General features: G+C 43.5%; 3 protein-coding genes across 3 annotated transcripts; all 3 read left to right on the forward strand.

Annotated features, from left to right (window-relative positions):
• The first annotated feature begins 419 nt into the window (after positions 1–419).
• LOC130130392 (E3 ubiquitin-protein ligase TRIM16-like) lies at positions 420–4,698 on the forward strand. The gene is made up of 7 exons (XM_056300092.1): positions 420–756; positions 1,266–1,640; positions 1,878–1,973; positions 2,403–2,636; positions 3,119–3,278; positions 3,402–3,461; positions 3,543–4,698. The coding sequence occupies exons 1-7, from the start codon at positions 523–525 to the stop codon at positions 4,061–4,063; spliced, it is 1,680 nt and encodes a 559-aa protein (XP_056156067.1). The 5' UTR covers positions 420–522; the 3' UTR covers positions 4,064–4,698.
• Positions 4,699–10,547: 5,849 nt separating this feature from the next.
• LOC130130394 (E3 ubiquitin-protein ligase TRIM16-like) lies at positions 10,548–15,059 on the forward strand. Its single transcript, XM_056300093.1, has 7 exons — positions 10,548–10,811; positions 11,619–11,993; positions 12,230–12,325; positions 12,755–12,988; positions 13,471–13,630; positions 13,754–13,813; positions 13,895–15,059. The coding sequence occupies exons 1-7, from the start codon at positions 10,581–10,583 to the stop codon at positions 14,413–14,415; spliced, it is 1,677 nt and encodes a 558-aa protein (XP_056156068.1). The 5' UTR covers positions 10,548–10,580; the 3' UTR covers positions 14,416–15,059.
• A 3,731-nt stretch (positions 15,060–18,790) lies between these two features.
• On the forward strand, positions 18,791–24,678 carry LOC130130391 (tripartite motif-containing protein 16-like). The gene is made up of 7 exons (XM_056300091.1): positions 18,791–19,057; positions 19,862–20,236; positions 20,473–20,568; positions 20,998–21,231; positions 22,593–22,752; positions 22,876–22,935; positions 23,019–24,678. Exons 1-7 carry the CDS (start codon positions 18,824–18,826, stop codon positions 23,537–23,539), a joined length of 1,680 nt encoding a protein of 559 aa, XP_056156066.1. The 5' UTR covers positions 18,791–18,823; the 3' UTR covers positions 23,540–24,678.
• The last annotated feature ends 114 nt before the right edge of the window (positions 24,679–24,792 follow it).

Genomic DNA, 24,792 nt, shown 5'->3' on the forward strand with positions numbered 1-24,792 from the left:
TGTCCCCAAAGTCAAAACTAAACATGCAGAGTGTAGAGACAGCTTTCAGTTTTTATGCACCACACACCTGGAACAACCTACCAGAAAGCAGCAGGTCTGCTTGCAACTCTGTTCTTTTAAATATAAGACCCAAGACTTTTCTGTTTGTGTATGATTGACTAAAACTTGGAAGCATTTCATAATCATCTTATATTGCACTGTAACTTTTACTCTTTTATTTGTTTTTAAATGTCTTTTTATTGCCTTATGTTGCCTTTGTTCAATTACTTTTATGTGGTATGTAAAGCACCTTGAACTGCCATGATGCTGAAATGTCCTGTATAAATAATATTGCCCTGCCTTGTGTTTTTGTTGTTGATGGACTTCTTAACTCTGTCCCCTGCTTGCCTCTGTTCTCCCTGGAAAGCTCCTCCTTCTGGACAGAACAAGGAAGTTCCTCCCATTCAGTCTCCAACATCTTTTCAGAGAAAACGAAACTGTTGTCTGCTCTTTTCTGTCAGTGTGAGAGAGGCTGTCAGTTAAATGGCTGAGCAGCAGGAGCAGGGATTGTTGGACAGAGATCAGTTGTGCTGTTCAATCTGTCTGGACCTCCTCAATCAGCCAGTAGTTACTCTTTACTGTGGACACAGTTACTGTAGAGACTGTATAGAGAGCTGTTGGGACAAGGATGAAGAGAGGGGGGTGTACAGCTGTCCTCAGTGCAGACAGAACTTCAGCCCGAGACCTGCCCTTGTGAGGAACAACATGCTGGCTCAGGTGAGACCAATAGGAAGAGGAAAGTCATTTTTAAGAGGCAGATGTGGCAGTTATTGTTCTGCTGGCAAAAGAAATACTCCTAGTCACATTTTAGAAGTTTGTAGCTTCATTGAAATGTAATATTATTGTTAGTGAGGTGTTGGACTAGCTTTCAGTTCTGTTATTCCGGGAGTGAAATCCCAAAAGAAATGTTAGAATCTTGGGCTATTCTTTTGATTTCATCCCTCTTTTAATGCATTTTTACATATATTTTGAATATTTTTTTCTCTACACTATTTTACTCCTATTCTTATATTACTCAGTTTTCTCATATCTTGTTTATTACTGAAATGTTTGTCTGTGTTGTTCCTCACTTCATTCTAACCTAACATTATCAACATTGTAATGATGGTGAAAATGACATTTTCTTTGTTGTAGCTATGATACTCATAAGTAGTGATTGTTGTAGTTGTATATTTGATCATGACCACAGCAGATAATTCCTTTAAGACAGGATATGAATATTTCAGATTGTGGAGAATCTAAAGACAACAGGGAACCAGCAGGCCTCTCCCTCTGCAGATGTGTCCTATGCTGGCCCCACAGATGTGGCCTGTGATTTCTGCACAGGGACTCGACCCCAAAAAGCCCTTATGACCTGTTCAACGTGCTTGGCCTCCATCTGCTCCACTCACCTCCAGCCTCACTACACTGTTCCTGTGCTGAAGAAGCACAAGCTGGTCTCTGCCACGGCCCGACTGCAGGAGAAGATGTGCTCCAGTCATGACAAGCTGATGGAGGTGTACTGTCGTACAGACCAGCAGTGTATCTGCTATCTGTGCACCATGGATGAACATAAAGGCCATGATACAGTGTTGGCTGCAGCAGAAAGGGTTGAGAAACAGGTAGAACCCCCACAACTTGTTAATCAATAACAAACAAGAGGCAGTCCTGTGAGGTTACATGCAGAATAAGCTTGGTTTGTACATGGAAAACCTTCAGTTCCTTAGCACAGAATATTCAGCACATCTAAAAGCCGAGGCTCCCTGTGTTATCTTAAAAACTACTGATTCACACAGAAATGCTTCCCTCTTTTCCCCCCTTCACTAAGCTGCAATATTTTGGTACTTTCCCCCCCCCAGAAACAGCTGGATATTAGTTGTCAGAAAGCCCAGCAGAGAATCCAGGAGAGAGAAAAGGAGATTAAGAAGCTGAGACAGGCTGTGGAGGATCTGAAGGTGAAGAAAATGGACTAAAGTGTATTCTATTGTTTGTCTGGTAAACTGACAAATGACCATGTTGGCCTCTCTCCTAACGAGGGCTGGCAGAGATGATGGAACAGATATATTCTGTTGTAAGGGGAGAGTCCCTATTTGAACAAAATGCTTGCACAAGGTGTTTTGCAACATGTTTTCTCCTTTCACCCTATCTCACCCTTTTTGTTTTGCTGTCTTTTTGTCATTGTTTGTTTATTTGCTAAGGGATTTGTAACTATCAATTTAAATAAAATGTGATACAAATACAGTTTAAATGTATCAGAGGTGAAAGAAAGGACTGGAATAGAAGTTCATATTAGTCACGTGTACATATAAGATCCATCTGGCCTTTCTTCTTAAATGAAATGCAGGTTCTTTACCAGGCAGGTGTTTGTATCTTTCTACTGACAGAGCTCTGCACAGACCGCATTGGAGGACAGTGAGAGGATCTTCACTGAGCTGATGGCCTCCATTGAGAGGAGGCGCAGTGAGGCAAAGGAGCTCATCAGAGCCCAGGAGAAGACTGCAGTCAGTCATGCTGAAGAACTTCTTCTGCAGCTGGAGGAGGAGATAGAAGAGTGGAGGAGGAGCAGTACTGAGCTGGAGCAGCTGTCACACACTGAAGACCAAATCCATTTCATTCAGGTGCCACAGATTCTCCTTTTCACGGTGGTGGAAACCGAGCGCCGCTCAATCAAGCTAATCTTAGTTGTCTGGGACATTTATCTTTCATGAAATAATAGTGATTTTGTGTGCAAATGTAACTCTTCTTCTGTTTGTTGTTGGTCTGTGGAGAGTTTCAGGAAAGATGGGGAAGGATTTGTAGTAAAGGTTATGAGCCTCAATCTGTACTTGGTGTCCTAGTCAGCTCATTGACCCACATAGCCAATGGAGAGGGTTTTGTGAAAGACGTGTTTGATGAGGCGTTGTGTGTTGGAGACACCGAATTTGAAATAAACCTTATTTTAGAGGAAAACATGAAACAGGGCAGTTCTCCAGACAGAAAAGATTGTCACTCAGAGGAACTGGCTTCAATTAAATTGGGTTTGATCTTTTTATCAATGCTTTGGTATTTGTTCTTTTTTGACCCTCTCTGACTTTCTCCGTCTCTCTTTCTCTCACCCCAGAAATTCAAGTCTCTCTCCGTCCTGGCTGGTTCTCTGGAATCACAGAGCATTGTTGTCCGTCCTCTGCGTTACTTCAGAGATGTGACTGATGCTGTGTCTGACCTCAGAGACAAACTAGACGATATCATGAAGGACACATGGCCTAGGATTTCATCTACAGGTAGCTGAAAGGAATATCCAGTGTAGAGAAAAACACACAGAAACACACAGAAAATCCTCCCTATACACTTGCAGTCCCATTTAGTTTATAAACGTGTTGTATTTGTTGTACTTTTCGTTGCAGTGTCTGCTGTAGATGTCTTACTGCCACCAGAACCAAAGACCAGAGAAGACTGTTTACTGTGTAAGCAAAATACTGGAACATACAAATACAACAATTATTAAGTAAATGACAGTAGGTTGACATTAATACTTCTTCTTTCAGATTGTCGTCCTGTCACACTGGATGTGAACTCTGCCTATCAATATCTCTCCCTGTCAGAGGAGAACAGGAAGGTGACATGGACATCAGGAGGCTTGAATTATCCTCCTCATACAGACAGGTTTACTAGCTATTGCCAAGTGCTGTGCAAGGAGGGCTTATCTGGACGCTGTTATTGGGAGGTGACATTAAGTGGTTGTGTTCATATAGCAGTGTCATACAAAGATATCAAGAGAGCATCATGTGACTCACGATTTGGTTTTAATGGCAAGTCCTGGAGTTTAAGGTGCTCTGAGGGTTGTTACTGGTTCAGGCACAATGGTGTAGAAACGGAGGTGCCAGGTCCTTTCTCCTCCAGAGTAGGAGTGTTCCTGGATCACAAGGCAGGTGTTTTGTCTTTCTACAGCATCTCTGACACAACAACCCTCCTCCACAAAGTCAATACCTCTTTCACTCAGCCTGTCTATCCTGGACTTTGGCTGAGGAATAATGGAATGGTTGCAGAGCTGATGAAGTTATGGTAGGGAAGATCTTGATTATGTGTCATGATTTGTTCTGTGTTTGAAATATAGGATTGGAAATAGTGTAAGAGCAGAGCTGTCCTCAGAGGAAGACGTGTTTAGTGAATGGGTTTCTTTCACCAGTTTCATTTCTTTGTCTCGTTTTCAAAGGAATCCCAGTTCTTATCCAGGGGGACAAATTGGGTGCTAAAAAGCAGCAACTGATGGATGTGGTTTGATCAAAGATTAATTCAGCACCTATGTACACAGATTTATAAATGAAGCCAGTTTAAAAAACAAGTCCATCTTTTTTAGTGTTAGTAAAAGATGTTGGTTGTTATGGAAGAGAAAGGAGAAGGAAATCAAACTACTGTTGATCAACATTTATTGTAACTTCCTCATCGTGCACGACTGTGTAAATAGGATGTTTATTTTTCTTCATTTCGTCAGATAACAATTTGAAAATAGCACTATAAAGTGAAACAAGTATACAATACATGAATATTATCTATCAATTCACAGTATATTTATTTAAACCAGTAGAATGTGTTTACAGCATGACACCCTTGACTTGTAAAATAAAAGGTAAAGGAATGGCTTATTACCAATCTTGTAATCCAAATGTGAAAAAAATAAAGTCATAATTGTGAAAAAGTTAACTGTAACCCAGAACATTTCCTCCATCATCAAGACTATAGAGCAGGGACTGGATGCCTTCATTCATCCCACTGTTATAAAACATTGACTTCCTTCTAAACCCAATAAAACTGTTATTCCACAGTGGTATGTCATGGGCAGAAAAATAATGATCATATACCAATTTCCAGTAACAAAGAACCTCCTGGTGAAAATGAAAAATTTGAAGGGCAATTTAGAAAGTTCAAAATCACATTGTAAAAGTAATTCAATTCCAACCACTTGTTCAAACATGAACGAGGGTATTTTGTAACAAAACGTGTTATCATGAGCCAAAAGATACTATAACCATTTTAACTTTTTTTTTAATTACTATTATTATTGAACAAGGACCATGTTTAGGAGAGATGGCAGTGGAGTTTTTAACTAGAACTGGAAAGTGAGAGGATACCTGAGGAGTGGAGAAGAAGTGTACTGGTACCGATTTCCAAGAATAAGGGTGGTGTGCAGAGCTGGAGTATCTACAGAGGTATGAAGTAGATCAACCACAGCATGAAGATATGGGAAAGAGTAAGAGAAGCTAGGTTAAGAGAGGAGGGGATGATTAGCGGGCAGCAGTATGGTTGTATGTCATGGAAGAGCACTACAGATGCGATGTTTGCTTTGAGTGTTGATGGAGAAATATAGAGAAGGTCAGAAGGAATTACACTGTGTCTTTGTGGATTTAGAGAAAGCATATGAAAGGGTGCTGAGGGAGGAGGTGTGGTTTTGTATGAGGAAGTTGCGAGTGGCGGAGAAGTATGTAAGAGTGGTGCATGATATGCATGAGGGAAGTGTGACAATGGTGAGGTGTGCGGTTGGAATGACAGATGGGTTCAAGGTGGAGGTGTGATTACAGCAAGGGTCAGCTCTGAGTCCTTTTTTTTTTTGCAATGATGATGGACAGGTTGACAGATGAGATCAGGCAGGAGTCTCCGTGGACAATGATATTCGTGGATGACATCGTGATCTGTAGCAACAGTAAGGTGCAGGTTGAGGAGAGCCTGGAGAGGTGGAGGTATGCACTGGAGAGAAGAGGAATGAAAGTCAGTAGAGCATATGCGTGAATGAGAGAGAGGAGAGTGAATTGGTGAGGATGCAAGGAGTACAGGTGGCAAAGGTGGATGAGTTTAAATACTTGGGGTCAACTGTTCAAAGTAAAGGGGAGTGTGGAAGAGAGGTGAAGAAGAGAGGGCAGGCAAGGTGGAGTGGGTGGAGAAGAGTGTCAGGAGTGATTTGCGACAGAAGGGTACCAGCAAGAGTTAAAGGGAAGGTTTATAAGATGATAGTTACAAGATGATAGACTAACTATGTCATAACTTCTGAAAACAGAATTAGCTTTTCAACACGTAAGAGGCTGTGTTTGGACAATATGTTACAATGAGGATGATTTGATGATGTCCTATCAAAATGTTTAAGGCTTGTTTAAAAAGAATCTTATTTGGTTTCAGAACAGGCTTACTGGCCTGGGACCAGCAGGATATACAATAGCGAAGATGTGAAAAAAATCATAGTGTACGAAAATGTTTTTTATGCTTCTGTTGTTAGTGAGTTCCCATTCTTTCATTCATTCATCATCAGCCATTTATCCGGGGTCGGGTCGTGGTGGCAGCAAGCTAAGTAGGGCACTCCAGATGTGCCTCTTCCCAGCAACGCCCTCCAGTTCGTCATGGGGGATCCTAAGGCGTTTCCAGGCCAGATTGGACATATAGTCCCTCCAGCGAGTTCTGGGTCTACCGCGGGGTCTCATCCCAGTTGGATGTGCCCAGAAAACCCCCAAAGAAAGGCGCCCAGGACTTATCCTAATCAGATGCCCGAACCACCTCAACTGGCTCCTTTGGGCACGAAGGACCAGCGGCTCTATTCCAAGCTCCCTCCACATGTCTGCGCTCCTCACCCTATCTCTTAAGGCTGAGCCCAGACACCCTACGGAGGAAACTCATTTCAGTTGCTTGTTTCTGCGATCTCACTCTTTTGGTCACTACCCAAATCTTATGCCCATAGGTGAGGGTTCGAACGAAGATTGACTGGTAAATTGAAAGCTTCGCCTTCTGGCTCAGCTCCCTCTTTACTGCAATGGTCCGGTACAACGAACGTCTGCATTAATGCTGATGCTGCACCAATCCGCCTGTCAATTTCCCCCTCCATCCTACCCTCACGTGACCAAGACCTCGAGATACTTGAACTCCTTCACTTGAGGCTTCAACTCATCCCCAACCCCGGAGGGAGCAATCCACCATTTTCCGGCGGAGAACCATGGCCTCACTCTTCGAGGTGCTGACGTTCATCCCGGCCATTTCAAACTCAGCTGCAAACTGCCCTAGTGCGCGCTGGAAGTCACGTTCTGATGAAGCCAACAAAGCCACATCATTTGCGAAGAACAGAGATGATATTCTGAGGTTCCAAAAACGGACACACTCCTCACCTTGGCTACACCTTGAGATCCTGTCTATGAATATCACAAACAGAATTGGAGACAAGGGACAACCTTGGCGGAGTCCAACACCCACCGAAAACATGTTCGACTTTGTGCCAAGAATGCGGACACAGCTCTCACTTTGGTTACACAAGGACCGGATGGCTTGTAGCAACTGCCCCGGTACCCCATACTCCCACAATACCCCCCACAGAGTGCCCCAGGGTACATGGTCATAAGTCTTCTCCAAGTCCACAAAGCATATGTGGACTGGCTGGTCAAACTCCCATGTCTCCCTCAGCACTTCCGCAAGGGTAAAGAGTTGGTCCGTTGTTCCACGGCCAGGACAGAATCTGAATTGTTCTTCCTGGATCCGAGGTTTGACAATTGGTCGGAGCCTCCTTTCCAGCACCCTAGAGTAGACTTTCTCAGGGAGGCTGAACAGTGTGATGCCCTGATATTTGTAGCACACCCTCTGGTCCGCCTTTTTAAATATGGGAACAACCACCCCAGTCTGCCACTCCACAGGTACTGTTCCCGACCTCCACGCAACACTGAAGAGGCATTTCAGTCAAGACAGCCAACAATGTCCAGAGCCTTCAGCATCTCAGGGCAAATCTCAACCACACCCAGTGCGTTGCCACCAAGGATCTTCTTAACTACCTCAGAGACCTCTTCCCATGAGTCTTCAGACTCTACCTCCTCTACTGAGGATGTGTTAGCCAGGTTCAGGAGCTCCTCAAAGTGTTCTTTCCACCACCCGACAACAGCCCCAGTCTAGGTCAGCAGTTTCCATCCCTGGCTGAACACAGCCTGAGTCAAGCCCTGCTTCTCCTTCCTGAATCGCCTGATGGTTTGCCAGAACTTCCTTGAGGCCAACCGAAAGTCCTCCTCCATAGCCTCGCTGAACTCCTCCCATGCCCAAGTTTTTGCTTCCTTGACCGCCAAAGCCTCAGCCCTTCTGGCCTCCCAGTACCTGTCTGCTGCTTCAGGAGACCCCTGGACCAACCAAGCTCAAAAGGCCTCCTTCTTCAGCCTGACAGCTTCCCTCACTGCTGGTGTCTACCAGCGGGTTCTTAGGTTGCCACCTCAACAGGCACCAATGACGTAATGACCACAGCTCCTACTTGCCACATCTGCAATAGAGGATTTGAACATGGCCCACTCAGGCTCCATGTCCCCAGCCTCCCTTGGGATACACAAGAACATCTTCCAGAGGTGGAAGTTGAAGACCTCATGGACAGCGGCCTCTGCCAGATGTTCCCAGTTCACCCTCACTACACGTTTTGGGTTTGCCAGGTGTCCGGCAGCCATCTGATCCAACTCACCACCAGGTGGTGATCAGTTAGTTGACAGTGCTGCTCCTCTCTTCACCCGAGTGTCCAAAACATACAGCCGCAGATCTGATGATACGACCACAAAGTCTATTATTGATCTTCAGCCCAAGGTGTTCTGGTACCAAGTACACTTATGAACTACCTTATGTTCAAACATGCTGTTTGTTATGGCCAATCCATGATTCGCACAGAGGTCCGATAAAAAGGCACAGCTCAGGTTCAGATTGAGGAGGCCATTCCTCCCAATCACGCCCCTCCAGGTTTCTCCATCATTGCCCACATGAGCGTTGAAGTTCCCCAGCAGAACTACAGAGTCCCCAGGCAGAACTCTATCCAGGATACCACCAAAAGACTCCAAGAAGGCCGGATACACCAAACTGCTATTCAGTGCATAAGCACACACAACAGTCAGAGCCTTAACCCCAGGGACTCGCAGTTGTATAGAGGCGACCCTCTCATTCCCCAGGGAGAACTCCAACATGGCCAACTCCGGAAAAGCAAAGAGTCCAGCCCCTCTTCAGGAATTTAGTACCAAAGCCGATGCTATGTGTGGAGGTGAGCCCAACTATATGTCATTGGTACCGCTCCACCTCCCGCATCAGCTCAGGCTACTTTACACCAGAGAGGTGACATTCCACATCCCAAGGACCAGTCAGCGATGCCAGAAGTGGGCATGCCCCAGTCCCTGCCACCCGGCCTACATTGCACCCTACCCCAATGCTCATCCATGCGGATAGTGGGTCGACAGGGTGATTAGTGGTTTCATTGATGTGTTACATTGTCCCAGAAACAGCAATATGTCTGTCATGTTTCCAGTACTGTGGGCTATACTTACTTATTAAATGTACTTTAATTTTATATGCTTATACCAGTAAAGATGTTGAATTAGAAAAGTCTTGTTTGAATTGTTTTTGTCAAGAATGTGTATATAAATAACATTTTTGTTGGTGATGTAAATTTTAACTTTGTCCCATGCTTGCTATCAACCTGTGTCATCACAGATTGATAAATAAAGCCAGGTTTAAAGACCTTTTTTAGTCTTAGTAAAAGATGTTGGTCGTTATGGAAGAGCAAGGCGAAGGAAATCAAACTACTGATGATCAATATTGTAACTTCTTCATCGTGCACCACATTTTGTAATGAGGATGGTGTTTTCTGTTCATTATTGTCTGGTAACAGTTTGAAAATAAAAAAGTATAAAAGGAGTATACATTAAATGAATGATATTTATCGACTCACAGCTTGTTTGTTGCTATTCAAACCAGTAGAATCTGTTTTAGACAGACAGGTCCTGAAAAACATCCAAATGGAAGATTGTCTGTGGTTCATATTTAATAGATAGATGCTGAATGATAACATCCACATCAGAAAAACCTCGATGGATCAGATTAGGTGTTAAAAGACTTCACCCTGCTATTATTACCCCCTTCTCTCTCCTCTCTGAAATCCCCTTCAGGTTCAGGTGTAGAATTTCCTGGATTCAATTTATGATTGTGTGTTTTAGATGAATGTTTATGATGTCTATGACTTTAAAAATATGCGAGTCAGATTCCTGTTTATTGATGGTTTCTCTGTAATGTTAAATAAACTGGTGCTTTGTTCCTGATAACGTGTAAATAAAAGCTATGTTTTATGCAGAGTGTGTGTGTCTATGTGACAGACAGAGAGAGAGACAGAAGTAGTTGTTGCTCACCTGTGTGCTTCCATGTACATGTTTTGCAGGTGAACATGTGTGTAAGTTTGTATTACTGGCTTCACTGATGTTTTAATATGTCCTATTAGCAGCAAGACGTCTGTTCTGTTTCCAGTACTGTGGACTGTACTTCCTTATTGAATGTACTTTAATTTTATATGCTTACATCTGTATACACGTTGAATTAGAAATGTTGTGCTCGAGTTTTTGTTGTTTTTGTCGAGAATGTGTATGTAAAGCCAATTTTTTTCGGTGATGGACTTTTTAACTTTGTCCCCTGCTTGACTCTGTTCTCCCTGTAAAGCTCCTCCCTATGGATGGAACAAGGAAGTCACTCCCATTTAGTGTCCAACATCTTTTCAGAGAAAACGAAACTGTTGTCTGCTCTTTTCTGTCAGTGTGAGAGAGGCTGTCAGTAAAATGGCTGAGCAGCAGGAGCAGGGATTGTTGCTGGACAGAGATCAGTTGTGTTGTTCAGTGTGTCTGGACCTCTTCAACCAGCCAGTCACTCTTCTCTGTGGACACAGTTACTGTAGAGACTGTATAGAGAGCCACTGGGACACGGATGAAGAGAAGGGAGTGTACAGCTGTCCTCAGTGCAGACAGACCAGTCCGAGGCCTGCCCTTGTGAAGAACAATGTGCTGGCTCAGGTGAGACCGATAGGAAGAGAAAAGTCATTTATCAGAGGCAGACATGGCAGTTATTGTGCTGCTGGCAAAAGAAATACTCCTAGTCACGTTTTAGTAGTTTGTAGCTTCAATTCATTGAAACATAATACTATTATTGCGGTGTTGGACTAGCTGTGTTTGGATATTCCAGGAGTACAATCCCAAAATGAAGCTCTAAATCCCTCTGTCATTACTCTTTTAACTAATTTTTACTTATATTTGAATATATGAGGACTCAGTGGTTAGCACTGTTGCCTCACAGCAAGAAGGTCCTGGGTTCGAACCCCAGGCTGTCTCAGGTCCTTTCTGTGTGGAGTTTTCATGTTCTCGCGTCTGCGTGGGTTTTCTCCCACCATCAAAAAGACATGCATGTTAGGGTCAATACTCCTGCCTGTGCCCCTGACCAAGGTGATGGAAAGAAGAACTGGACTTGGTCACCGGGCACTGCAGCTGCCCACTGCTCCTATACAATAGGATGGCTTAAATACAGAGAACAAACTCGTTGTGAAAATACAATGTGAAATAAATTGGCTTTAATTTTTTCCTTTTCATATTTATTCTCTATGCTATTTCACTCCTTATGTTACTGTTTACCCATATCTTACTTATTACTAAAATGTTTCTCTTTTTTGTACTTCACTTCATTCTACCATCAACAGTGTAGTGATGTTTACGATGACATTTTCTTTGTTATCATTATTATAATGATAAGTAGTGATCGTAGTAGTAGTACATTTTATCATGACCACAGCAGATAATTCCTTTTAAGACAGGATATTAATATTTCAGATTGTGGAGAATGTGAAGACAACGGAGAACCAGCAGGCTTCCCCCTCTGCAGATGTGTCCTACGCTGGCCCCACAGATGTGGCCTGTGATTTCTGCACAGGGACTCGACCCCACAAAGCCAGTATGACCTGTTCAACGTGCCTGGCCTCCCTCTGCTCCACTCACCTCCAGCCTCACTACACTGTTCCTGTGCTGAAGGAGCACAAGCTGGTCTCTGCCACGGCCCAACTGCAGGAGAAGATGTGCTCCAGTCATAACAAGCTGATGGAGGTGTACTGTCGTACAGACCAGCAGTGTATCTGCTATCTGTGCACCATGGATGAACATAAAGGCCACGATACAGTGTCGGCTGCAGCAGAAAGGGCTGAGATACAGGTAGGACCCCCACAACTTGTTGATCACCAACAAACAAGAGGTAGTCCTGTGAGGTTACATGCAGAACAGGCTTGGTTTGTATATGTGAAACCTTAAGTTTCTTAACACAGAATATTCAGTACATCTAAAAGCCGAGGCTCCCTGTGTTATCTTAAAAACTACTGATTAACAGCGAAAGTTTTTCCTCTTTCTTCCGCCTTTGCACAGCTGCAATATTTTGATACATTTTCTTCCAGAAACAGCTGGATGTTAGTCGTCAGAAAGCCCAGCAGAGAATCCAGGAGAGAGAAAAGGAGATTGAGATGCTGAGACAGGCTGTGGAGGATCTGAAGGTGAAGAAAATGGACTAAAGTGTGTGCTATTGTTTGTCTGGTAAACTGACAAATGACCATGTTGGCCTCTCTCCTAACGAGGGCTGGCAGAGATGATGGAACAGATATATTCTGTTGTATGGGGAGAGTCCCTATTTGAACAAAATATTTGCACAAAGTGTTCTGCCACATGTTTTCTCCTTTCACCCTATCTCACCCTTTTTGTTTTGCTGTCTTTTTGTCATTGTTTGTTTATTTGCTAAGGGATTTGTAACTATCAATTTAAATAAAGTGTGATACAAATACAGTTTAAATGTATCAGACGTGAAAGAAAGGACTGGAATAGAAGTTCATATTAGTCACGTGTACATTTAAGATCCATCTGGCCTTTCTTCTTAAATGAAATGCAGGTTCTTTACCAGGCAGGTGTTTGTATCTTTCTACTGACAGAGCTCTGCACAGACCGCATTGGAGGACAGTGAGAGGATCTTCACTGAGCTGATGGCCTCCATTGAGAGGAGGCGCAGTGAGGTGAAGGAGCTCATCAGAGCCCAGGAGAAGACTGCAGTCAGTCAGGCTGAAGAACTTCTTCTGCAGCTGGAGGAGGAGATAGAAAAGTGGAAGGGGAGCAATACTAAGCTGGAGCAGCTGTCACACACTGAAGACCCCATCCATTTCATTCAGGTGCCACAGATTCTCCTTTTCACGGTGGTGGAACCCGAGTGCCACTCAATCAAGCTAATCTTAGTTGTCTGGGACATTTATCTTTCATGAAATAATAGTGATTTTATGTACAAATGTAACTCTTCTTCTGTTTGTTGTTGGTCTGTGGAGAGTTTCAGGAAAGATGGGAAAGGATTTGTAGTAAAGGTTATGAGCCTCAATCTGTACTTGGTGTCCTAGTCAGCTCACTGACCCACACAGCCAATGGAGAGGGTTTTGTGAAAGACGTGTTTGATGAGGCGTTGTGTGTTGGAGACACCGAATTTGAAATAAACCTTATTTTAGAGGAAAACATGAAACAGGGCAGTTCTCCAGACAGAAAAGATTGTAACTCAGAGGAACTGGCTTCAATTAAATTGGTTTTGATCTTTTTATCAATGCTTTGGTATTCTTTCTTTTTTGTCCCTCTCTATCTTTCTCCGTCTCTCTTTCTCTCACCCCAGAAATTCAAGTCTCTCTCCGTCCCGGCTGGTTCTCTGGAATCACAGAGCATTGTTGTCCGTCCTCTGCGTTACTTCAGAGATGTGACTGATGCTGTGTCTGACCTCAGAGACAAACTAGACGATATCATGAAGGACACATGGCCCAGGATTTCATCTACAGGTAGCTGAAAGGAATATCCAGTGTAGAGAAAAACACACAGAAACACACAGAAAATCCTCCCTATACACTTGCAGTCCCATTCAGTTTATAAACGTGTTGTATTTGTTGTACGTTTCGTTGCAGTGTCTGCTGTAGATGTCTTACTGTCACCAGAACCAAAGACCAGAGAAGACTGTTTACTGTGTAAGCAAAATACTGGAACATACAAATACAACAATTATTAAGTAAATGACAGTAGGTTGACATTAATACTTCTTCTTTCAGATTGTCGTCCTGTCACACTGGATGTGAACTCTGCCTATCAATATCTCTCCCTGTCAGAGGAGAACAGGAAGGTGACATGGACATCAGGAGGCTTGAATTATCCTCCTCATACAGACAGGTTTACTAGCTATTGCCAAGTGCTGTGCAAGGAGGGCTTATCTGGACGCTGTTATTGGGAGGTGACATTAAGTGGTGAGGTTCATATAGCAGTGTCATACAAAGATATCAAGAGAGCATCATGTGACTCACGATTTGGTTTTAATGGCAAGTCCTGGAGTTTAAGGTGCTCTGAGGGTTGTTACTGGTTCAGGCACAATGGTGTAGAAACGGAGGTGCCAGGTCCTTTCTCCTCCAGAGTAGGAGTGTTCCTGGATCACAAGGCAGGTGTTCTGTGTTTCTACACAATCTCTGACACAACAACCCTCCTCCACAAAGTCAACACCTCTTTTACTCAGCTTGTCTATCCTGGACTTCGGCTGAGGAATAAAGGAATGGTTGCAGAGGTGATGAAGTTATGGTAGGGAAGATCTTGATTATGTGTCATGATTTGTTCTGTGTTTGAAATATATGACTGGAAATAGTTCACAAGTTGAAAGAGCAGAGCTCTTCTCAGAGGAAGACGTGTTTAGTGAACGGGTTTCTGTCATCAGTTTCATTTCTTTGTCTCGTTTTCAAAGGAATCCCAGTTCTTATCCAGGGGGACAAATTGGGTGCTAAAAAGCAGCAACTGATGGATGTGGTTTGATCAAAGATTAATTCAGCACCTATGTACACAGATTTATAAATAAAGCCAGTTTAAAAAACAAGTCCATCTTTTTTAGTGTTAGTAAAAGATGTTGGTTGTTATGGAAGAGAAAGGAGAAGGAAATCAAACTACTGTTGATCAACATTTATTGTAACTTCCTCATCGTGCACGACTGTGTAAATAGGATGTTTATTTTTCTTCATTTCGTCAGATAACAATTTGAAAATAGCACTATAAAGTGAAACAAGTATACAATACATGAATATTATCTATCAATTCACAGTATATTTATTTAAACCAGTAGAATGTGTTTACAGCATGACACCCTTGACTTGTAAAATAAAAGGTAAAGGAATGGCTTATTACCAATCTTGTAATCCAAATGTGAAAAAAATAAAGTCATAATTGTGAAAAAGTTAACTGTAACCCAGAACATTTCCTCCATCATCAAGACTATAGAGCAGGGACTGGGTGCCTTCATCCATCCCACTGTTATAAAACATTGACTTCTTTCTAAACCCAATAAAACTGTTATTCCACAGTGGTATGTCATGGGCAGAAAAATAATGATCATATACCAATTTCCAGTAACAAAGAACCTCCTGGTGAAAATGAAAAATTTGAAGGGCAATTTAGAAAGTTCAAAATCACATTGTAAAAGTAATTCAATTCCAACCACTTGTTCAAACATGAATGAGGGTATTTTGTAACAAAACGTGTTATCATGAGCCAAAAGATACTATAACCATTTTAACTTTTTTTTAATTACTATTATTATTGAACAAGGACCATGTTTAGGGGAGATGGCAGTGGAGTTTTTAACTAGAACTGGAAAGTGAGAGGATACCTGAGGAGTGGAGAAGAAGTGTACTGGTACCGATTTCCAAGAATAAGGGTGGTGTGCAGAGCTGGAGTATCTACAGAGGTATGAAGTAGATCAACCACAGCATGAAGATATGGGAAAGAGTAAGAGAAGCTAGGTTAAGAGAGGAGGGGATGATTAGCGGGCAGCAGTATGGTTGTATGTCATGGAAGAGCACTACAGATGCGATGTTTGCTTTGAGTGTTGATGGAGAAATATAGAGAAGGTCAGAAGGAATTACACTGTGTCTTTGTGGATTTAGAGAAAGCATATGAAAGGGTGCTGAGGGAGGAGGTGTGGTTTTGTATGAGGAAGTTGCGAGTGGCGGAGAAGTATGTAAGAGTGGTGCACGATATGCATGAGGGAAGTGTGACAATGGTGAGGTGTGCGGTTGGAATGACAGATGGGTTCAAGGTGGAGGTGTGATTACATCAAGGATCGGCTCCGAGTCCTTGTTTGCAATGATGATGGACAGGTTGACAGATGAGATCAGGCAGGAGTCTCTGTGGACTATGATATTCGTGGATGACATTGTGATCTGTAGCAAGAGTAGGGTGCAGGTTGAGGAGAGCCAGGAGAAGTGGAGGTATGCACTGGAGAGAAGAGGAATGAAAGTCAGTAGAGCAAGATGGAATACATATGCGTGAATGAGAGAGAGGAGAGTGAATTGGTGAGGATGCAAGGAGTACAGGTGGCAAAGGTGAATGAGTTTAAATACTTGGGGTCAACTGTTCAAAGTAAAGGGGAGTGTGGAAGAGAGGTGAAGAAGAGAGGGCAGGCAAGGTGGAGTGGGTGGAGAAGAGTGTCAGGAGTGATTTGCGACAGAAGGGTACCAGCAAGAGTTAAAGGGAAGGTTTACAAGATGATAGTTACAAGATGATAGACTAACTATGTCGTAACATCTGAAAACAGAATTAGCTTTTCAACACTTAAGAGGCTGTGTTTGGACAATATGTTACAATGAGGATGATTTGATGATGTCCTATCAAAATGTTTAAGGCTTGTTTAAAAAGAATCTTATTTGGATTCAGAACAGGCTTACTGGCCTGGGACCAGCAGGATATACAATAGCGAAGATGTGAAAAAAATCATAGTGTACGAAAATGTTTTTTATGCCTCTGTTGTTATTGAGTTCCCACTCTTTCATTCATTCATCATCAGCCATTTATCCGGGGTCGGGTCGTGGTGGCAGCAAGCTAAGTAGGGCACTCCAGATGTGCCTCTCCCCAGCAATGCCCTCCAGTTCCTCCTGGGGGATCCCAATGCGTTTCCAGGCCAGATTGGACATATAGTCCCTCCAGCGAGTTCTGGGTCTACCGTGGGGTCTCATCCCAGTTGGATGTGCCCAGAAAACCTCCAAAGAAAGGCACCCAGGAGGTATCCTAATCAGATGCCCGAACCACCTCAACTGGCTCCTTTGGGCACGAAGGACCAGCGGCTCTATTCCAAGCTCCCTCCACATGTCTGCGCTCCTCACCCTATCTCTTAAGGCTGAGCCCAGACACCCTACGGAGGAAACATATTTCAGTCACTTGTTTCTGCGATCTCACTCTTTTGGTCACTACCCAAATCTTATGCCCATAGGTGAGGGTTCAAACGAAGATTGACTGGTAAATTGAAAGCTTTGCCTTCCGGCTCAGCTCCCTCTTTACCACAATGGTCCGGTACAACCAACGTCCGCATCAGTGCGGATGCTGCACCGATCCACCTGTCAATCTGCCACTCCATCCTACCCTCACGTGAACAAGACCTCGAGATACTTGAACTCCTTCACTTGAGGCTTCAACTCATCCCCAACCCGGAGGGAGCAATCCACCATTTTCCGGCAGAGAACCATGGCCTCACTCTTCGAGGTGCTGACGTTCATCCCGGCCATTTCAAACTCAGCTGCAAACTGCCCCAGTGCGCGCTGGAAGTCACATTCTGATGAAGCCGACAAAGCCACATCATTTGCGAAGAACAGAGATGATATTCTGAGGTTCCAAAAACGGACACACTCCTCACCTTGGCTACGCCTTGAGATCCTGTCTATGAATATCACAAACAGAATTGGAGACGAGGGACAACCTTGGCGGAGTCCAACACCCACCGAAAACATGTTCGACTTTGTGCCAAGAATGCGGACACAGCTCTCACTTTGGTTATACAAGGACCGGATGGCTTGTAGCAACTGCCCCGGTACCCCATACTCCCACAATACCCCCCACAGAGTGCCCCAGGGTACATGGTCATAAGCCTTCTCCAAGTCCACAAAGCATATGTGGACTGGCTGGTCAAACTCCCATGTCTCCCTCAGCACTTCCGCAAGGGTAAAGAGTTGGTCCGTTGTTCCACGGCCAGGACAGAATCTGAATTGTTCTTCCTGGATCCGACGTTTGACAATTGGTCGCAGCCTCCTTTCCAGCACCCTAGAGTAGACTTTCCCAGGGAGGCTGAGCAGTGTGATGCACTGATAATTGTAGCACACCCTCTGGTCCCTCTTTTTAAATATGGGAACCACCACCCCAGTCTGCCACTCCACAGGTACTGTCCCCGACCTCCACGCAACACTGAAGAGGCATTTCAGTCAAGACAGCCAACAATGTCCAGAGCCTTCAGCATCTCAGGGCAAATCTCAACCACACCCAGTGCGTTGCCACCAAGGATCTTCTTAACTACCTCAGAGACCTCTTCCCATGAGTCTTCAGACTCTACCTCCTCTACTGAGGATTTGTTAGCCGGGTTCAGGAGCTCCTCAAAGTGTTCTTTCCACCACCCGACAACAGCCCCAGTCCAGGTCAGCAGTTCCCATCCCCGGCTGAACACAGCCTGAGTCAAGCCCTGCTTCTCCTTCCTGAATCACCTGATGGTTTGCCAGAACTTCCTTGAGGCCAACCAAAAGTCCTCCTCCATAGCCTCGCCGAACTCCTCCCATGCCCAAGTTTTTGCTTCCTTGACCGCCAAAGCCTCAGCCCTTCTGGCCTCCCAGTACCTGTCTGCTGCTTCAGGAGACCCCTGGACCAACCAAGCCTGAAAGGCCTCCTTCTTCAGCCTGACAGCTTCCCTCACTGCTGGTGTCCACTAGCGGGTTCTTAGGTTGCCACCTCAACAGGCACCGATGACCTTTTTTTTTGTTTGTTTGTTAGGAATGTTTATATAAGCAACATTTTTGTAGGTGATGGACTTTTTAACTCTGTCCCCTGCATGCCTCTGTTCTCCCTCTAAAGCTCCTCCCTCTGGACAGAACAAGGAAGTCCCTCCCATTCAGCTGCCAACGTCTTTTCAGAGAAAACGAAACTGTTGTCTGCTCTTTTCTGTCAGTGTGAGAGAGGCTGTCAGTAAAATGGCTGAGCAGCAGGAGCAGGGATTGTTGCTGGACAGAGATCAGTTGTGTTGTTCAGTGTGTCTGGACCTCTTCAACCAGCCAGTCACTCTTCTCTGTGGACACAGTTACTGTAAAGACTGTATAGAGAGCCGCTGGGACACGGATGAAGAGAAGGGAGTGTGCAGCTGTCCTCAGTGCAGACAGATCTTCAGCCCGAGGCCTGCCCTTGTGAAGAACAACGTGCTGGCTCAGGTGAGACCGATAGGAAGAGAAAAGTCATTTATCAGAGGCAGACATGGCAGTTATTGTGCTGCTGGCAAAAGAAATACTCCTAGTCACGTTTTAGTAGTTTGTAGCTTCAATTCATTGAAACATGATACTATTATTGCGGTGTTGGACTAGCTGTTTTTGGTTATCCCAGCAGTTCAATCCCAAATGAAGCTTTAAATCTTTCTGTCATTACTCTTTTAACTCATTTTTACTTATATTTTGAATATATGGGGGCTCCGTGGTTAGCACTGTTGCCTCACAGCAAGAAGGTCCTGGGTTCGAACCCCGGGCTGTCTCGGGTCCTTTCTGTGTGGAGTTTGCATGTTCTCCTCGTGTCTGCGTGGGTTTTCTCCCACCATTAAAAAGACATGCATGTTAGGGTCAATACTCCTGTCTGTGCCCCTGACCAAGGTGATGGAAAGAAGAACTGGACTTGGTCGCCGGGCTCTGCAGCTGCCCACTGCTCCTATACAATGGGATGGCTTAAATACACAGAACAAACTCGTTGTGAAAATACAATGTGAAATAAATTGGCTTTAATTTCTCATTTTCATATTTGTTCTCTAAGCTATTTCACTCCTTATATTACTGTTTACCCATATCTTACTGATTACTAAAATGTTTCTCTGTTTTGTTCTTCACTTCATTCTACCATCAGCACTGTAGTGATGTTTACGATGACATTTTCTTATCATTATTATAATTATAAGTAGTGATCATAGTAGTAGTACATTTTATCATGACCACAGCAGATAATTCCTTTAAGACGGGATATTAATATTTCAGATTGTGGAGAATGTGAAGACAACAGGGAACCAGCAGGCCTCTCCCTCTGCAGATGTGTCCTACGCTGGCCCCACAGATGTGGCCTGTGATTTCTGCACAGGGACTCGACTCCGCAAAGCACTTATGACCTGTTCAATGTGCCTGGCATCCTTTTGTTCCACTCACCTCCAGCCTCACTACACTGTTCCTGTGCTGAAGAAGCACAAGCTGGTCTCTGCCACGGCCCGACTGCAGGAGAAGATGTGCTCCAGTCATGACAAGCTGATGGAGGTGTACTGTCGTACAGACCAGCAGTGTATCTGCTATCTGTGCACCATGGATGAACATAAAGGCCACGATACAGTGTCGGCTGCAGCAGAAAGGGCTGAAATACAGGTAGGACCCCAACAACTTGTTAATCACCAACAAACAAGAGGTAGTCCTGTGAGGTTACATGCAGAACAGGCTTGGTTTGTATATGTGAAACCTTCAGTTTCTTAACACAGAATATTCAGCACATCTAAAAGCCGAGGCTCCCTGTGTTATCCTAAAAACTACTGATTAACAGCGAAAGTTTTTCCTCTTTCTTCCCCCTTTGCACAGCTGCAATATTTTGATACATTTTCTTCCAGAAACAGCTGGATGTTAGTCGTCAGAAAGCCCAGCAGAGAATCCAGGAGAGAGAGAAGGAGATTGAGATGCTGAGACAGGCTGTGGAGGATCTGAAGGTGAAGAAAATGGACTAAAGTGTGTGCTATTGTTTGTCTGGTAAACTGACAAATGACCTTGTTGGCCTATCTCCTAACGAGGGCTGGCAGAGATGATGGAACAGATATATTCTGTTGTAAGGGGAGAGTCCCTATTTGAACAAAATGCTTGCACAAGGTGTTTTGCAACATGTTTTCTCCTTTCACCCTATGTCACCCTTTTTGTTTGGCTGTCTTTTTGTCATTGTTTGTTTATTTGCTAAGGGATTTGTAACTATCAATTTAAATAAAATGTGATACAAATACAGTTAAAATGTATCAGAGGTGAAAGAAAGGACTGGAATAGAAGTTCATATTAGTCACGTGTACATATAAGATCCATCTGGCCTTTCTTCTTAAATGAAATGCAGGTTCTTTACCAGGCAGGTGTTTGTATCTTTCTACTGACAGAGCTCTGCACAGACCGCATTGGAGGACAGTGAGAGGATCTTCACTGAGCTGATGGCCTCTATTGAGAGGGGGCACAGTGAGGTGAAGGAGCTCATCAGAGCCCAGGAGAAGACTGCAGTCAGTCAGGCTGAAGAACTTCTTCTGCAGCTGGAGGAGGAGATAGAAGAGTGGAGGAGGTGCAGTACTGAGCTGGAGCAGCTGTCACACACTGAAGACCAAATCCATTTCATTCAGGTGCCACAGATTCTCCTTTTCAGGGTGGTGGAAACTGAGCGCTACTCGAAAAAGCTAATATTAAACTGTCTGCAGGGGCGTTTCCAGGATTTGAGGACATTCAGGGCTCATCCCAGACTTCCTTAGGGGGGTCCGGGGATCCTCCCACAGAAATGTTTTGACAAGCAACCTCGATTTTGATGCTTTTTTATGTATCCTGGCACCTTATGTACATTCAACGTACATGTTTTAATTATTGAAAAATGGAAATGTGTACCTCAAAAACTGTTGTTTACTCCCCACATTAATTATGTTCTGACTGCTGGGATAGGCTCCAGCATCCCCGCAGCCCTGACAGCAAGATAAGCGGTTTGGATAATGGCAGGATGGCTTGATGATAAAAATATTAGTAGTTGTTAGTAATTAGCATTAGTATTAAGTAGAAGCAGAATACTTCACAACTGCTATCATTAAACATTTATTGACATGCTACAGTACCAGACTAGAGGGAAAAAGGTTAAACGTATTTATGATAACAGTTTAGTGGAATTCAGATACAGTTCCTCAGTGTACTGTTGCACTTTTCACCTCTCCGTCATCTGCTGCTCCCTCTCTCCTCCCTCTCTCTGCCAGTTGATTCATGTCATAGACCAACAGGCAATTCTTACCCTCCCTTCCCTTTTGGAAAAATCCAAAAAGGTTACAAATTTTTTTTGTTTTTTTTACTGCATGATCTGCCATTTCTCCTCTACACATCTCTTCCTGCTTTAACTTGTGTCACATGACTCAGCACTGTACATCAGACCCTCAAACACATGTGCAGCATGCGTGGGCACACACAGAGTTAGTTTAGAGACCTGCATTTATTTTGACAGGCTGTTATGTTATGAAGACTATCGGACATTCACACATGTTATGTTTTTAGTATGGCTGGCGATGCCGATGGTTTGTCTGGGACATTTATCTTTCATGAAATAATAGTGATTCTTGGTACAAATATACCTCTTCTTCTATTTCTTGTTGGTCTGTGGAGAGTTTCAGGAAAGATGGGAAAGGATTTGTAGTAAAGGTGATGAGCCACAATCTGTACTTGGTGTCCTAGTCAGCTCATTGACCCACACAGCCAGATGGAGACGGTTTTGTGAAAGATGTATTAGATGAGGTGTTGTGTGTTGCAGACAGAATTTAACTTAAACCTTATTTTACTGGAAAACATGAAACAGGGCAGTTCTCCAGACAGAAAAGATTGTCACCCAGAGGAACTGGCTTCAATTAAATTGGGTTTGATAATTTTATCAGTGCGTTGATATTTGTTCTTTTTTGTCCCTCTGATTTTCTCTGTCTCTCTTTCTCTTTCTCTGTCTCTCTTTCTCTCACCCCAGAAATTCAAGTCTCTCTCCGTCCTGGCTGGTTCTCTGGAATCACAGAGCATTGTTGTCCATCCTCTGCCTTACTTCAGCGATGTGACTGATGCTGTGTCTGACCTCAGAGACAAACTAGACGATATCATGAAGGACACATGGCCCAGGATTTCATCTACAGGTAGCTGAAAGGAATATCCAGTGTAGAGAAAAACACACAGAAACATACAGAAAATCCTCCCTATACACTTGCAGTCTCGTTTAGTTTATAAACGTGTTGTATTTGTTGTACGTTTCATTGCAGTGTCTGCTGTAGATGTCTTACTGCCGCCAGAACCAAAGACCAGAGAAGACTGTTTACTGTGTAAGCAAAATACTGGAACATACAAATACAACAATTATTAAGTAAATGACAGCAGGTTGATATTAGTATTTCATTTCTATCAGATTGTCGTCCTGTCACGCTGGATGTGAACTCTGTCCATCAACTTCTATCCCTGTCAGAGGAGAACAGGAGGGTGACACGGACAGGCAGAGGCTTCTATTATCCTCCTCATTCAGACAGGTTCATGGACTATTGCCAAGTGCTGTGCCAGGAGGGCTTATCTGGACGCTGTTATTGGGAGGTGACATTAAGTGGTGAGGTTGATATAGCAGTGTCATACAAAGACATCGAAAGATCATCACGTGACTCAATGTTTGGTTTTAATGACAAGTCCTGGAGTTTAAGGTGCTCTGCGGGTCATTACTGCTTCATACACAATGGTGTAGAAACAGAGGTGTCAGGTCCTTCCACCTCCAGAGTAGGAGTGTTCCTGTATCCCAAGGCAGGTGTTTTGTCTTTCTACGGCATCTCTGACACAACAACCCTCCTCCACAAAGTCAACACCTCTTTCACTCAGCCTCTCTATCCTGGACTTGGGCTGAGGAATAATGGAATGGCTACAGAGGTGATGAAGTTATGGTAGGGAAGATTTTGATTATGTGTCATGATTTGTTCTGTGTTTGAAATATATGGTTGGAAATAGTTCAGGAGTTGAAAGGCCAGAGCTGTCCTCAGAGGAAGACGTGTTTGGTGGACGGGTTTCTTTCACCAGTTTAATTTCTTTGTCTGTCTCAAAAGAATCTCAGTTCTTATCCAGGGGGACAACGTGGGTGCTAAAAAGCAGCAACTGATGGATGTGGTTTGATCAGAATGAGAGTGAAGGGAGGTTCATTCAGCACCCACATACACAGATTGATAAATAAAGCCAGTTTTAAAGACCTTTTTTAGTCTTAGTAAAAGATTTGGGTTGTTATGGAAGAGCAAGGTGAAGGAAATCAAACTACTGATGATCAATATTGTAACTTCTTCACCGTGCACCACATTTTGTAATGAGGATGGTGTTTTCTTTTCATTATTGTCAGGTAACAGTTTGAAAACAAAAAAGTATAAAAGGAGTATACATTAAATGAATGATATTTATCGACTTGTTTGTTGTTATTCAGACCAGTAGAATCTGTTTTAGACAGACAGGAGCTAAAAACATGGTGTGTAAACATCCAAATGGAAGATTGTGTGTGGTTCATATTTAATAGATAGACACTGAATGAAAACATCCACATCAGAACAGGACAAACCTCGATGGATCAGATGAGGTGTTGAAAGACTTCACCCTGCTATTAGGTACCCCCTTCTCTCTCCTTCTCTCTGAAATCCCCTTCAGGTTCAGGTGTCGAATTTACTGGATTCAAGTTATGATTGTGTGTTTTAGAGAAATGTTTATGATGTGTAGGACTTTAAAAATATGCGAGTCAGATTCCTGTTTATTGATCGTTTCTCTGTAATGTTAAATACACTGGTGTTTTGTTCCTGATAACGTGTAAATAAAAGCTATGTTTTATGCAGTGTGTGTGTGTCTATGTGACAGAGAGAGAGAGACAGAAGTAGTTGTTGCTCACCTGTGTGCTTCCATGTACACGTTTTGCAGGTGAACATGTGTGTAAGTTTGTATTAGTGGCTTCATTGATGTGTTAATATGTCCCAGTAACAGCAAGACGTCTGTCGTGTTTCCAGTACTGTGGACTGTACTTCCTTATTGAATGTACATTAATTTTATATGCTGACATCAATATACACGCTGAATTAGAAATGTTGTGCTCGAGTTTTTTTGTTGTTTTTGTCGAGAATGTGTATATAAAGCCAATTTTTCTCGGTGATGGACTTTTTAACTCTGTCCCC

This window comes from Lampris incognitus, chromosome 20 (assembly GCF_029633865.1).
Source record: "Lampris incognitus isolate fLamInc1 chromosome 20, fLamInc1.hap2, whole genome shotgun sequence".
NCBI classification, from domain to species: Eukaryota; Metazoa; Chordata; class Actinopteri; order Lampriformes; family Lampridae; genus Lampris; species Lampris incognitus.

Coding starts and splice junctions, on each gene's coding strand:
- LOC130130392 (XM_056300092.1), top strand. CDS start 523: ATGGCTGAGCAGCAGGAGCAGGGATTGTTGGACAGAGATCAGTTGTGC. Junction 757..1,265: donor GGAACAACATGCTGGCTCAG/GTGAGACCAATA, acceptor TGAATATTTCAG/ATTGTGGAGAATCTAAAGAC. Junction 2,637..3,118: donor ACCAAATCCATTTCATTCAG/GTGCCACAGATT, acceptor CTCTCACCCCAG/AAATTCAAGTCTCTCTCCGT.
- LOC130130394 (XM_056300093.1), top strand. CDS start 10,581: ATGGCTGAGCAGCAGGAGCAGGGATTGTTGCTGGACAGAGATCAGTTG. Junction 11,994..12,229: donor CAGAAAGGGCTGAGATACAG/GTAGGACCCCCA, acceptor ATTTTCTTCCAG/AAACAGCTGGATGTTAGTCG. Junction 13,631..13,753: donor GCCCAGGATTTCATCTACAG/GTAGCTGAAAGG, acceptor GTTTCGTTGCAG/TGTCTGCTGTAGATGTCTTA.
- LOC130130391 (XM_056300091.1), top strand. CDS start 18,824: ATGGCTGAGCAGCAGGAGCAGGGATTGTTGCTGGACAGAGATCAGTTG. Junction 19,058..19,861: donor AGAACAACGTGCTGGCTCAG/GTGAGACCGATA, acceptor TTAATATTTCAG/ATTGTGGAGAATGTGAAGAC. Junction 22,753..22,875: donor GCCCAGGATTTCATCTACAG/GTAGCTGAAAGG, acceptor GTTTCATTGCAG/TGTCTGCTGTAGATGTCTTA.